Raw genomic sequence first — 14,922 nt, forward strand, 5'->3', positions numbered from 1 at the left:
GAAATTCCCACCAGGCCATTAGTAAGGAGCTGATATTAATGCTTTTAAAGCATTTTTGGTGTTTGACAGCTGTGCTGATAAATGGCAGGTCTGAAATTGCCATACCCTCACACATAGCTTCTTCTATATTGAGCCATGGTTCATCTAGATAGCTAGGTTTAAGCCATTTAGAAATGTATTGTAGTCTGTTGCTTATAAAGTAATTTTGGAAATTAGGCAAGTCTAAGCCACCGCTATCTTTAGTCTTCTGGAGTGTTTTTAGACTAATCCGTGGTGGTTTGTCTTTCCAGAGAAATCTAGTGACATGAGAGTCCAGCGATTTAAACCAGGTGGATGGAGGTTTGATGGGGATCATTAAAAACAGATTATTGATTTTAGGTAGAATCATCATTTTTATAGTGGCAACTCTTCCCATTAGTGATATGGGTAAAGATTTCCACCGTGTGAGATCGTCCTCAACTGTTTTTAGTAGAGGGACATAATTTAGCTTTGTAAGGTCTGACAGTCTGGGTGAGATGTTTATTCCCAAGTATCTAATATTTCCTGACTGTTAAGCAGTGTCAGGAGTATTATGGAAGGAACAGTTGATGGGTAGAACGGTGGTTTTAGACCAATTAATGGAATATTCAGAAATTGATGAGAATTTATTGATGAGTGTGATTGTCTGACGGATGATTGTGAATTTTGAAGGAAAAGTAATACATCATCAGCATAAAGACTGGTCTTATGCTCCATATTTCTACAGTTAATGCCTTTAATGTCTTTGTTTTGTCTAATGCTAGCTGCTAAGGGTTCAATAAAGATTGCAAAAAGTGAGGGGGAGAGTGGACAGCCTTGTCTGGTGCCTCTCTGCAAACTGAAGCTGTGAGAAGTTTGATCATTTGTCCTGACGCATGCATTTGGATTGCTATACAGTATCTTTATCCAGTCGATAAACGATGGGCCAAACCCGAATTTTCTTAATGTTGCAAATAAGAATTTCCAGTTCACCCTGTCAAATGCTTTTTCAGCATCTAGAGAGATTATTGTAGTTTCCAGGTTATGTATGGTGGCATAATCAATTAGATTTATTAGTCTGCGCGTATTAGTGGTGGAATGTCGTCCCTTGATAAATCCTGTTTGATCAGGATGTATGATAAGTGGGGTTATTTTTTCTAGCCTTGTAGCAAGCACTTTACTGATTACTTTAAGATCTGTGTTCATTAGTGATATTGGACGATAACTAGATGGGAGTTTGGGATCTTTTCCTGGTTTAAGTATTACTGTAATACTAGCCAAATTGATGTTTTAAGATATTTGGCCTTTTTCCTTAATTTCTGAAACCATTTTATAAAAAGTGGGTGCTAGTGTAGACCAAATTTCTTTATAATATTCAACTGGAAAACCGTCTGGTCCTGGAGCTTTATTGCTGGGCATGTGTTTTAAAGCTTCATGTAGTTCCCCTACTGAAATGGGTGCGTCCAAAACCATTTCCTGATCCTGTTGTAACTTTGGAAGATTGAGGTAGTTGAGAAATTCCTCAATGTTGTTGTCTGATGGATCTGTTTCTGAGGAATATGATGTTTTATAGAAATCCCTAAATGTGTAATTTATTCCATCGAGGTCATGGAGGATATTTCCTCTTGAATCTTTAACAGAGGAGATGGTTGTTTTCTCCTTGTTTGCTTTTAATTGATTTGCGAGAAATCTTCCAGATTTGTCGCTATGTTCAAAATTCTCTAAGCGAAGTCTTTGTAGCAAAAACTACTCTCCTGTAGCAGGACAGTGTCTGCCTGTAGATCATTCAATCTGCTAAACACCTTCAACCTCTTCTCCCTGGAACCAGCTCCACGTATATTCCACGTAACAAACCTCAGGGTGGTCATGCTCAAGCTACTGAAGTGTTTCTACAAAAGTATGTGTGTGTTTGTGTGTGTGCAGAGTGTGCAGCTTACTCACTTTTAATGATGTGTGTAAAGCCAAAACTAAGCTTTAATGTCATGTGACATCCAGGATGAAAATGGTGTGAGGATGAAGTTTCTCAGTGCCTGAACACCGCTGGGCAGTGATGGCTCCAGAAATGTGGATAATAAATGCCACTGTGCCGTCAAATAAGTCATAGTCATTTCCATAGTGTATCTTTGACAATAGCAACACAATAATAGTTGTGTATACAATATATTCTAACACATTGCATCTTTTATTACCTTGTCTCTAGACAAAATGGAATTTAACACTCCACCTATATGTCTGTCAGTCAGCTGCTTTTGCAAATAACTACTCACAGGGTGTGTACTATATATTGCTGCACAAATTCTTGATATTTCATCTATTCCTCAAAGAAGCAGGAAAAAAAAAAAAAAAGAAAAATCAAGGTTTTTGGGCATGCTTAGGCTGATATATATAAAAATTCCATGTATTAGCACTGACTTTTGCACATGACCTTGTAAATCCAAATTGAAATCCATCCAAAATTATTATATGCTATAGCCAGCACTCATGAGACTCATGCATATGGGTATGTGCAAATGAAAAAGTATCAAGTCTCAGATTGAATTCTGATAGATGCTTCATCAAATGCCAAGACTAAATTAGGTTTTAGTTTAGACCCTTCATTTAATTTGTTGTGACAAAACATAAATCTTGACTTTTCAGCTCATCTAAAATCAAGTGAGTAACTAACAATAAACAATGTAATCATCTCTGCACACAATTTGCTTTAAATGAGCCATTCTTGCAAGTGCAAATACAGTATCTATGTCTGAAATGGTCCTGTACCCTTTGTATTATTATTTTCCATTCGTATACAGTATTTTAAGCCTAATCATAAAATAATGCATCAGAGTTCTGTTGCACTTTATTGGGGACATCACTTAAAGTTCTTACATAGGATCTAATGTTCATTCATACTTGGTGAAGCTAAGTTACATGTGCAGCCATGACAGCCTTGAGGCAGACTGATAGAGATGTGGCAGCCAATCCATGCCAACAGCCTCCCTGGCCGCCGCTGTAAAACTAACACACCAGCAACACTGACCATGGAGGCCAGAAGGGTGAAGTGTTTTGCCCAAAGACACAACAAGAGCTGACTGGGAAAGCACCAACCTTCCAGGCATTGGACAACCTGCTCTACCATCTGAGCTACTGCCAATGCAAATCATATCACAGCTCAGCTTTACTAAAATCCAAAAGGAAACAAATGTTCTGTTTGGGGCAATAAATTTATTTGACAGTTCAAGCTTTCTTCATGATTATATTAATTTAACTTCTAATAGCTTATCAGATACAATATACATGTTTTAGAGATTATCAACATTTTTTATATAACAAGCCTCAAACAACAAGTTTGTAGCACTAGATAGTGATGAAACTTTGTAAACGAAATGTCCAGTTTTTACTTATATGGCGCCTCACTTTTATTCCATAATGTTTTGGAGGAGCCCATGTCTATGATTAATGCTGATGTACATCGTCCCTGTCAAATAAACTAAATAAATAAAAAAAAATCACTGGTGTAAACATAACTAGAGGTTGCATAACTCACTATCCATTTGCAACAATCTACTTTAGATCCAACCGGTTCTCCTCTACCAGTCAATCAGTGGACTAATGGAAATGCTAAAACTTGGGGAGGCATGTTTTAAACATATTTCCTGAAAGGTTTCTAGCACATGTTGAAGACAGCGTGTGACAGTTATGACTCATATAATACCTGCATGATGAAAGAAAGAAAAAATGTTACTTTTTATCCAAACTGAACAATATTTCACAAATAATAGCGTTCACACGGCCACCATTATGACACATAGCTGCATCACTAGCTTAAAAAGAGAGATGATGGCATTAATAATATTTTAAAAAAATAATTCTGTATCCATATGAGCATTTACAGTGCCTAGACAAGAGTAGTTGTGTGACTTCAGCTTTGCTATTATTTCCCCTGTATGTGCTCCTCCACAGAGGCAGACATCTTGTCATGGCTAAGCTGCAATGCAAGGCCTTATGGGCTTTGGATTCAATTACCTCGGCTACTTTTTTTTATGTACAATATGATTAATGAAACCACAACTACATTGGAAGGATCATGTGAAGGTTACACAGATGTTGAAGCATGTCTGTGCCCACAGGATACCACACTACCCAATGTACTTGTGCTGCCATTTCATTATTTGATATAATTTAGATGAAAAGGAAAAGGGTGCACTGAAGGTTATTTATTTATTTATTTATTTATTTTATTCCTTTAGATTTTACCTAAACTTGCACAAATTAACAATTTCATTCCTGTTTGGCCAAGGCATATTTATTTTTCACTTTAGCCCTATATAGCCAAAAAAGACCACGGATATGCTTTTTCTTATTTTTTACAGGTTGACTTTAATAAGCAAGCATTAATCGACAAGGACAAATGTATTATTTTCCATTAATGCTTTTACTTTTTCATTTTGTGTTTCAATGGAGGACATCTCAAGGTAAAGCCTTGTATCACTGCCTGCATTTCTTACTTACATTTCACACATCATAACATTCTTTCCTGCCACTTCCCACCCTTAGTGTCTTCTCTGTCATCTCTTTCACACTCTTCTCTTTCAATCTGTCTGATCTCATCTCTGTCATGCAGGTGTGTGATTAAAGTGTGTTACAGCCCAAATATATCTGTGACATGTCAAAGAAGATGTATTAAATGGGCCCCAAATCATTTTATTGATTTTTTTTTAAATCCCTGAATTGACAATATCTGGTCATCTTGTAGTTTGAGGAAAAGTGAGGAAGGATTATGAATTGGGCTAATAAATGAGTAAAGAATAGCTTGAATGCACAGTACCTATAACATCAGCCATTATATTTGTGTTATGTGAGTGTCACAGGATTCATAGGAATCCAGGGTCATTAATATGAAGCTACTATAGAGCACATATGGCTGCATAACTCACAGGAGAATGTATGAATGTAGAGCAGCACACAATGTTGAGTTTGCAATCTGGCATGTAAATGTATTGCCTCAATTAACCATCCTTTCAACCAATGGTTATCTTGGTTTGCACCTACTCTGAGGTCCCCTTCCCTTGATATTTGTTTTGACTTTCTAGGGTGGAGGGCACTAATGCAGAATGCTGAGAAAAAATAAGTTCTGTCTTCAAAAGTGGTGTTAAAAGGTTTCGCAACCGCACATTTCTGCACCTATGATATCTTCTGACAGGTGCTAAAACGTCTGCATGATATTTGCAATATACCAGAAGACCAAAAGGATCACATGATAATGACATAATAAACTGGACCAGCGATTCAGTTGGATTATATCTTTGAGGATTTATTAGGATACCGGTTTTTTCTTAGGCGTTGTCAAAAGCCAAACAGTTTTTGTTGCATAGATTTGTTACATATGACTGATTCCCACATTCAAAAACTTTTAGCCAATTTCATTGCCACAGCATTTCTTGGCAATCTCATGTTGATAGCTGTTTTAGCTGGAAATTTACAGGCAGGCACTGTAGGATTAGCTGCAGGATTGCCCAGACACCACACATATACTACAGGGGGAGATTATGCATATCTATCCACCACTCTTCTTTCATCAAGTGTGTGACTGTACTAGTAGCATGTGTGCCTGTACATTATCAAAACAAAAACAGAACTACTGGTTAAGTATGGTCCACAACCAAAACTACTTCAACAAAGTTTTTTGTTTACTTTTTCACCCTTTTTCCTGACAGAATCCTCAGCCTACACTGGGAAAAGCCCTGCTGTAAGGAAAGTTGATTTAGTGCATGACTGGTCATGCAAAGACAATCAAATCAAGAAATAACCCTCATCTGCAAGCCCTACAGAGTGCCTTTTTTTAAGGCTTTTGGGCTCTCGTGGTCTTTAAGGAACAGTAGCTTGACAGCAAAGGGAGTCAAAGAGAGTGAAGAATGACATGCAGCCACATGTTAGGGACTCGAACCTGTAGCCTCTGTACTTGTGGTGGCTGCTCTCCCATTTGAGCTTCACACTGCCCCAATGTGTGTGCATTTTTGCTGCTAGGAAAACAGCAAAATGCTAACTTGTAGAAATACATTTGTTCAAACTAAACTAATGTGGCCCACTGAAATCTGTACTTGCACATTTCTATTCAAACTGTTGGAAAATAACTCTCTCCACATCAGATCAAAGCTCCACACTTCTTCACAATATGTATGAATAGATATTCAAATGATTTAGAATAAAGCTAAGGATCCACTTTGGCTGATAACACTTCCTTTCAAGAGGCAAGCTGCCAGCCTGAACTGAGGGCTGTAAAACGGAAACTGGTTATCAGTGTGACTTCAGACACTGCAAATTAAAGGTTACTGCAAAAGAGGGTCAGCAGGGGATGGCTCTGCGGTATGTATTAGAGGTAAGCAGCAGGTACTACCTATTACCTCATCTTCTTAAGAGATAATGGTGCTCACCTTGGATCCAAATAAATGCTATGGCGGTAGGGGGGGGGGGGGGGTTCAAACAGTAACCATACATTTGATGCTTGCATGACAGCTGGGCGTCCCTTTGCCTTCCCAGCCCCTTTTGTATAAGTCCAGGCATAGGATGACAAAGGGAAGTCCATAGGTCACATGGCTGGATGATGAGCGGAGAAAGGAGCACAATCAAGAGTATTTAAACCAGAAACATTTCTTAGATCCTCAGAGTTTGGGGTTAGGAATGATGAGGCAACAGCAACACAAAAAGTACTTTTCCCTTGGAGCTTAACCTTGTAATGTCACCATAAACAAATCTCAGGGATTGTTCTGACTGAGAACAAAAATGGTGTTGACAAAGGTGCGGTTTGAATTAAGGCTTGGCAAAACCTGCTTTCTGACATTTTGGGAGTCCTGGACAGCTCTTAAATAAGCATTGATGTTTAAATGTGTGAACACATCTTTACCAGCCCCAAAGGAACTTCCTTCAAAATGGCTTCTTGTTAACAGGAGGGGAAAAGGAGCAGGTTGATGATAATAAACATTTATCTTACTCAGATCTGAACCTGGTGAAGTCTACACAATGCTGTAAGCGGCTACTGACAAATCATCCAAGGATGTTAGGTTGGTTCTGTGTCTACTTTTGTTTTGTCTGTGTCTGAGTATAAGAGAAAATCAAAGAAACATTGTTATTGTTTTGTTCTTCTTATACACTATTATTAGCTTTATGGTGGTGTGATAGAGAGCACTACTGCCCCAAATCAGAAAGATTCTTTAAAGGCTCTGGACTTGCCGTTCCACATTCACTGTAGCTGTAGAAATGCACCGTAATGTAATGTCAATAAATCAGGCAGTTTTAATAGCAGCTACTTGTGTGCCACTAAGGTGCAGCTTTTTTAGTATAATTTCTATTCTCACCTTTCATAGTGTGCCGGTAAATACATTATGTATACATGCAAATTCATCCAGCATTCAGCTGGTATTATGTGAAAACTGAAAGCAGATGTGTCATGAGCTCTGCAGTAGGTAAATAAACACAAATATTAGGACACGGAGACAAACACGCAGATGAAATAAATCTATCTGGTCCACACTTAAATTAAAATGAAGAAAATAGAACAAAATAAACACTCCTGGTTGTCAGCTGCACCTTGTTAATACACATGCATCTGTCAAAATAAATCAACATAAAACTATAAAATGCCATCAAGTTTATCTGTGAGGTCAACCAAGTTTTCAAAATGATTTTCACATAAAATATTCTAATTTGATATGCAAATCTATGCTTGCTATTATGTCTGCTGGTTTGATCATTGTTGGCACGTCAGAACAGACGATAATGACTATCACGCAGATTCATCTGAGGACAGTTAACCTGAGCTGTCAGGTAGTTTAGACAGAAAACAAACTCCCAAAGAGAGGGACTGTTTTATAGACTCATTCAATTATATTTACATATCTAAAAATACATTGTCTGGCAGTGTGTGCTTCAACTTAAGTAGGTGAAGTTATTTCAGTATTTGGATCAGTAAAAAATAATAAAACAATCTCCTGAGCCCAATTAACCCCTCATTTTTATAGCTGATAAAACAAAGGTTAGATTTATTACTGTCATTTGCATAATTTAAAGGATTAAAAAGAAAGAAAAATAACAACAACATAAAAAGGCCTTTGATTTACGTTACACGTGTGAGTCTGCCAAGCTCATAGAAATCTAAATTTCACTCACGTGTGTTGATCTTCTGCAGGGAGATGTGTTTCTCGAGCTGGCGTCGAAGTTTGACCTCAGCACCGTACTTCCCCGTTGTGCCATTATCAGCCAGGATGAAGTGGGAGTGGAGACTGTTAAGAACTGTCAGCTTACTCAGGGGGTTGGACATGGTTTGGTATGGACGCACCACCTGGCCAAGGAGAAAGCCATAAAAATTATGCAAACATCTTAAGCACAGCAGAAGTTTCTTGGTTTCATAGTGTCAAAGAATTTGCTGTCTAAGATTGTTTGTAATGGAGCGGGCTGTTTCAAATAAAAACCTGCTGGATGATTGGGTGAATCTGATTATGTCTTCAACCAATTAGATTAACGGTGACATTGGTTATTGAAATCAAACTTTTGCTAAAGCTAGTCTTTGAAAAAGCAAAAACATATTTTCTTTAGAAAACAAACAATCCTGTAGCATTTAATCTTTTTGCTGATTCATGTTTTGATTTAACCGATGCTTTTTGTGTCTCTGCAGCTTCTTCAGGATCTGCCACTAAACTTTTGTCTCATCCAAAGTCTGTGTGTAACGGCCCAGTACAGAGTCTGTTTGTGACAAAAAACGGACCCTGGCTTGAGATTTCCTGTCATTTCATATATCTCACAAGAATACATCGGCATTGGTAGGGAGACAACTTGACAAAGAAAACAGACATGTTTTACAAAGTTATGCTTTCTAGGATCTTAAAGATAATATTTTAAAACAAAATTTTGATGAAGGGAACTGTTAAAACAGTGTTTCATCTAATTGACATCTAGTCATAATTGTGACAATATGAAAATGCAATGAAATGGAGGTGACCGTTTAAGCTGAGGTTCGGGAGCAAAGCTCAATTCAAAGTCAAGCTTATTTGACCACAGCCACACTACAAACAATCACAATTGTTTTCCAGATTCCACTTTTATTCCCCTCTTAATTTTCTCTTCCCAAGTTCAGAAGAAGCTGTTGACTCTGGAGGCCTGGTCTTATCTTACAATCCCATTGTCACTGATGTTGTAAAATTTGAGCTATCTTCTTCAATGTCTCTTGTGAGTCCTTCAAAGAGATCAAAACACTGGAATACTTACTTAAATAAAGTGCTTAACACAAGGGCTAAAGCTTTAATCAACATTTGTACAGATCTGTCTGTTTTCCTACAATGAGAATTGCAATTCTTCTGTTATTATGATTTCCTGCAAGAGTAGCCCCAATAGACACCTGATTCATACATGTTATTTTACTGCACTGAAACTAAACTAAGTTTTACTCAGAACTAGGTTGATGATTATTCAATAATGAGAGTTTCTGAGAAGCTTGAACTGGGACAGTGCCTGACAATATGAGATAAACTCATCTCAAGATTACACATACTACAAAGACCAACCGAGCAAGAAAAAAATACTTCAGCCCTTAGTCATCTCATTTCAGCCAGACATTAATCGGCTCTGCCTGACTTGTTCGGCGGGACAGTATGTGGTGGATCTGATGACATTTTCAACACCACATTGCACTAACACTAAATTTGAATGAGTCAGCAAGAGCTTTGAGCACTCATGACGTTTCATCAACTGTCCAACTCACTGTGATAGCTTTTTAACAGATTATACTGGCAAACTCTGCATCTTACTTAATAAACTGTATCTTCAGAAGAGTAACTGATCTGTGTCAGTCAGAGAGAAAGCAAATAAAATATTTTTAAAACTTTAGGGTATAAGTTGTGGAAATTGTTCAGTGCATGTGACATTTCTGTTTAAGTTTAAATCAAACAGACACAAACACAAGCCAAACCACTCAAGTAGCCATTCTGTGACTTAACATTTGATTCATTTCTTTTTTAATCCTCACATCTTTGCCAACAAGATCCTCTTGATTTTCTACGATGCCCCATGGAGCAATACCAATGGTGCAAATCTTTCCCCTTGATTTGGAGGCGTGGTCTTTCAATGCATCTCCCACGTGGCGAATCACCCCTATGTTTCACAGAGACAAAGAGATATTTTGTTGTATTTGGTATTTTTTGGCACAACCAATAAACAGCTTTAAGTCAGAAAGTGATGCATTTGTGTCTGATTCAAACAGCGTCTAATAAGTGTAAAAGATTAAAGTATGGCAATCAATAGAATAGACACACACACACACACACACACACACACATACAGATCTCCAGGCCTCTTGTTGTTGTCCTCAGGGGATCAGCAGTCAAACCTGGAGGCCATCTTATCACATTTCTCCAGCTGACATTCATTCTTTTGCCACCTCCTCCCACTATCCCTCCAATTCAACTATCCATCCATTATTTACACCTCTCTCTGCCTCTTTCTTGCCTCTGTACCCATTCTGTCACTAAATCTTACTCTGTTCTTTCTGTGTTCAAGTGTTGACACAATACAACATCCAACAATATTTTTTCCATCTCTTTTCATATTTCTATAATAGGAGTTATTAAATATACTTATCTTTTGATGACCTAAAATCAATAAAAGAACAGAGGATACAATACAAAACTCCTTGGCTGAAGACAAAGTGAGGCAATGATGATAAGAATTGCCCTCTGATGACCTCTGTTCATGTTTGAAACAAAGATCCTGCATGCAAAATTACTCTGTAGTTATAACATTGCATTTTGTGTTGCAATAAAAATGAAAACAATGAAACAGATCAAAAGAAAAGCAGATAAAGAATAACTCTTATTGCCTTGTTGTCATTGTAGATGCCCAAACAATCCACGTTCATGATGAATCCATTTTTAATAATTTGTCAGGTGACTTTTCAGTTTTCTAGATTATTCATTCATTCATTCATTTTCTGAACCGCTTAATCCAATTCAGGGTTGCGGGGAAGCTGGAGCCTATCCCAGCTGGCTTTGGGCGAAAGGCAGGGTACACCCTGGACAGCTCGCCAGTCCATCGCAGGGCCTTTCTAGATTATTATTTATCATAAAAAACTGGTTTCTATCCATCCTGCTGCTGTTAGACATTGACGCTGTTTTTTCTTGAGCCATTACATTTTCAACCCTTCAGCTCCTACCATCAAGAGTCAGTCATGTTCACTCCTCATGTATCCTGCTCCAGGCCAAATTTCCCAGTCACACAACTCAGCCCTTACCAGAGTCATCAAAATAAAAAAAATAAAAAAATAAAAAAAAACTAGGACACTATTTAAGTGAAAGCATAGTTCTGTTAATAATGAATAAATGGAACCCAGTAGTTTCTGAACTTTTAAAATTATATAAAGTGTTGAGGTAAAGTACCTTGTTTTGGGGGGAAGAAATATCTCCTTGGGAAGTGGATTCCAGTAACACATTTAAGAACAGGTGGGAAGGGGCTTGTTTACCACTGTATTGCATCACCTTTTGTAACAACATCCTATAAGCATTTGGGAACTGAAGACAACAGAAATGTTCCCTTTTTTCTTTAGTATAGAAATATTCAGTAGCTGAACTGTGCATTTCCTCGTGTTATTTTATAATTCTTTTTTAATTAAAAAAGAAAAAAAAAGATAAACACATTATCCAGAATGCAGCACATATTGCTCCAAAATCTGTAAGTATTGTTTATTGCGAATGGTACCTTCAAGTGTTTCCTGTGCCAGTAGGCCCTGATGCACCTAAAGCCACATTTTGTTGTTGCAATAACTAAATAACATGTTGAAAAAGCACCTTCTTTCTTTTTTCCTTTATATGATTTAACCTGCATTTCTGGATGTAGTGATTAACAACTTTCACTGGCAGGATTTTTTTTTCCAAAGTATGAGTCCAAACGGTGATTTCCACCAGAGAGTCATGTTTGTTTTTAATTTAAATCCTCTGTTGTAAGTCATATGATACTTGGATCACCATTGGTATGTGTTTTTGTGTTGCACTGCAATGCATTTATCATTCTATCCAAAACTTGATGTAATGGGGCACATTTTCATTAAATTTCACTCCAGACTGCTTGACACTATTTTAATTCAAAATGTGTTAAGTATTAAGCGCTATCACTTCATGTGTCTGTTCCCAGTGCCTGCAAGAGGAGTTGAGTGCTCATAAGTTAAAGAAGCGTCTCACAAATTTAGTAGTTTAACAAATTCAGCATGCAGACTGTCTTGACAAAGGGCAATTAAAAAGAAAATAACTTACATCAACATTTTAACACAGTCATTAATCTTGTACCTAAAGAGCCTCTTGAATTTTTAAAATGAATAAAAGCCAGTGGAGTATGGGTAGAAAAAGATATACTGCTTTAGGTTAATAAATCAAATTTCAGAAATTTCACAGACAAAAATAGATAAATTAATTAAAAAATTAAATATTGTGTTTATATTTGCCCAGCAATGGACTGGCGAGATGTCCAGGGTGTACCTGCCTTTCACCCAAAGACTGCTGGGATAGGCTCCAGCTTCCCTGTGACCCTTCATCAGACTGAGCGGTTAGGATAATGAATGAATTAATGTGTTTATATTTTTTTTTTTCTGATTTACCTGTGTTAACTCCCCCGGTGAATATCCAGGCTCCTGTTGTCATGGCAGCCTTGATGAGCCCTTTGCCAAAGACTTGCTTGAGTTTAGGTTGTAATTCAAAGTTCTGCAGGCCTCCATGGACAGAGATGAGCAGTTTAGGAAGATCCAGCTGCCACTCCTTGGTCATCAAGTGAAGCAGCAAGTCGGGCTTGGTGTCATAAGACACTCGCACATACTGCAATAAAGAGCATAATATTTACTATAGATAGATAAACCCCATATTGGCGGACGAACATGTTAAATAATCATTTCCTGGAAGGAAAGTTAAATTCCTAAAGAAAAATATTCTTAAATGAACTACAATCATTTGCCTTTTGCCATTTAATTATGTTTCTAAACCTATTTTCCTTTATATCCAATGAGGATCATCCAACTCAACTCAACTCAACTCAACTTTTTTTTTTATTAAGCCCTTTAAAACAACCAGAGTTGAAACAAAGTGCTGTACACAATCAGCCAAAATAAAAAAAACACTGTTTATCTGCTCTTCTGTGTTAAAGGAACAGTGCCTTCTGGATTTTTTCTAAGACCAACTCGAGGTGTGTCAGTCATCTCAGCTTCTATCTGTAGAACAGCGAGCAGCAGTTTACCCTCATACACATCCACCACTTTTGCTTACAACTCTCTTTCAGTAATAGCTGGAGCACTGCACTGAGGTAAAAATAAATTAAATAGTATAAATAAAACTTTTCAGTTGCTGAAATGAATCTTACATTGTGTTTTTGAAAAGTATGATCTGAAATATGAACATGCATTTTGTTTTCATTTAACTGCACCAATTGGGCAATTTGTTGCTGTTTGTATTTGTTGCGCTTTCATTTCTCAGACTTGTCTTGAAGAGGATAATGGCTAAATCGAGCTCATTAAATGTGTGAAAGGAATCACCATGGCTTTGTTGGAGTGTCCTCCTCCCTGGAACTCAATGGTGCCAAAGGCATCAGTGGGGCTGAGCTGCGTGTGCTTGCTGATTGACCACTTCTCCGACAGGCTGTCATTCTTTGCCAAACGCTCTGCCTTATCATTGTGACTGGATGAGATGCCGGGCGGCAAACCCACATGCTGACCTATGAGACGACCACAACAGCACCTGGATAAGAGGAGAAAGAAAAGGTGAATAGAAGACTGGTGTATTACACAAACCCTTACAGAGAGTAATTGAAATGTGGAGAAGTCTGAGCGCTTACCAAAGCGACTTTAGCTATAAGGACAAAAAAGAAGTGAGTAATAGTCTGTGTGTGAATGAGACTGACAGAGAAAAGAGTGTGAAAGCTGCCATAATTATGTGTAAGAAGTGGGCAAGGCTGAAGTGGCAGCTTGTCAGCTGAATTTCATCTTCTCACTAGGAAGAGAAGAAGGATTTGTATGCCTGTGTAATATCTTACCAGCTCTGTTTCTTTTTGTTTTCACCTTTTTAAACATCTGTCTGAATTCTGTCTTGTCTTCCTTGTGCGCTCAGCCATGACATGACTTGGCAGAGTGACAGTCATGAATTCTACTATTCCTACATGAGTACATGCTTACTCAGATGAATGCATCTTTCATTTTCAGGGTGGAGTGGGAGTCCTTGAAGGAATAGAGTTAGGAAGCTTTGATTATCACATCATGTTTCCATCATCTCTTAGCAGAGCTACTTTCCCACTCTTTGGATGGGTACAAGTAGTTTTGACAAGAATATTCAGGGAGAAATCTTTCCAGCTTCTTCCTGCCCCTGGTTGCCACTTATCCTTTTGTACAAACACAAGGTGTTTCACTGAGTATGATGGCAGGTACTGCATATATCAACTAAGCTATCTTAGTTTTTCTGTTGTTTTTTACCAATGCAGCAGCAGCTGTAATAAAAATGGAGATTGCATCAGTGTGGTACAGACTTTGCAGAGCAGGATGTACAGAAACTTCACAGTAACTTCAAACACAATGATTCAACTCGCTGGAGCGCTTTTACTCAAACAATCCACATAGTATGATTATTACTCAGTGGTTTCAGGACTGTGCCTTATAATACCCTTGCAGTATTGATAAGGAGCAGATTTCTGTGTTGCTTAAATTCATTTTATTTGAATAGGAAGTGGGACATCTTGTTTTCATTAGAAGCATTTCTTGACCTGGATTTCAGCGCTGATTTTACAGCAGCTTAACTTGCTGTTGTGGTTGTATAACTATATATTCCAATGTCAGTACTGTTTGCTATTTGTGTTAAGAGACTTCCTGGAATGCAGATTGTACATTATATTAAAAAGCCATAAAGTCGTACCAGCAAGGTTAACGCATTTCAA

At 37.7% G+C, this 14,922-nt stretch overlaps 1 protein-coding gene across 7 annotated transcripts in view; it reads right to left on the reverse strand.

Moving 5' to 3' along the window:
- The window catches only part of trpm3 (transient receptor potential cation channel, subfamily M, member 3), a gene marked incomplete at both ends in the record, with an annotated part of 138,639 nt that overhangs the window by 54,784 nt on the left and 68,933 nt on the right, over nucleotides 1-14,922 (reverse strand). For all 7 annotated transcript variants that reach the window (XM_079250682.1, XM_079250683.1, XM_079250681.1 and 4 more), the window contains 4 exons: nucleotides 8,143-8,314; nucleotides 9,995-10,119; nucleotides 12,611-12,824; nucleotides 13,535-13,736. In XM_079250682.1, the coding sequence (XP_079106808.1) occupies nucleotides 8,143-8,314; nucleotides 9,995-10,119; nucleotides 12,611-12,824; nucleotides 13,535-13,736 (713 nt within the window). The remainder of the gene's footprint in view (nucleotides 1-8,142; nucleotides 8,315-9,994; nucleotides 10,120-12,610; nucleotides 12,825-13,534; nucleotides 13,737-14,922) is intronic.

This window comes from Telmatherina bonti, assembly GCF_933228915.1.
Source record: "Telmatherina bonti genome assembly, chromosome: 13".
NCBI classification, from domain to species: domain Eukaryota; kingdom Metazoa; phylum Chordata; class Actinopteri; order Atheriniformes; family Telmatherinidae; genus Telmatherina; species Telmatherina bonti.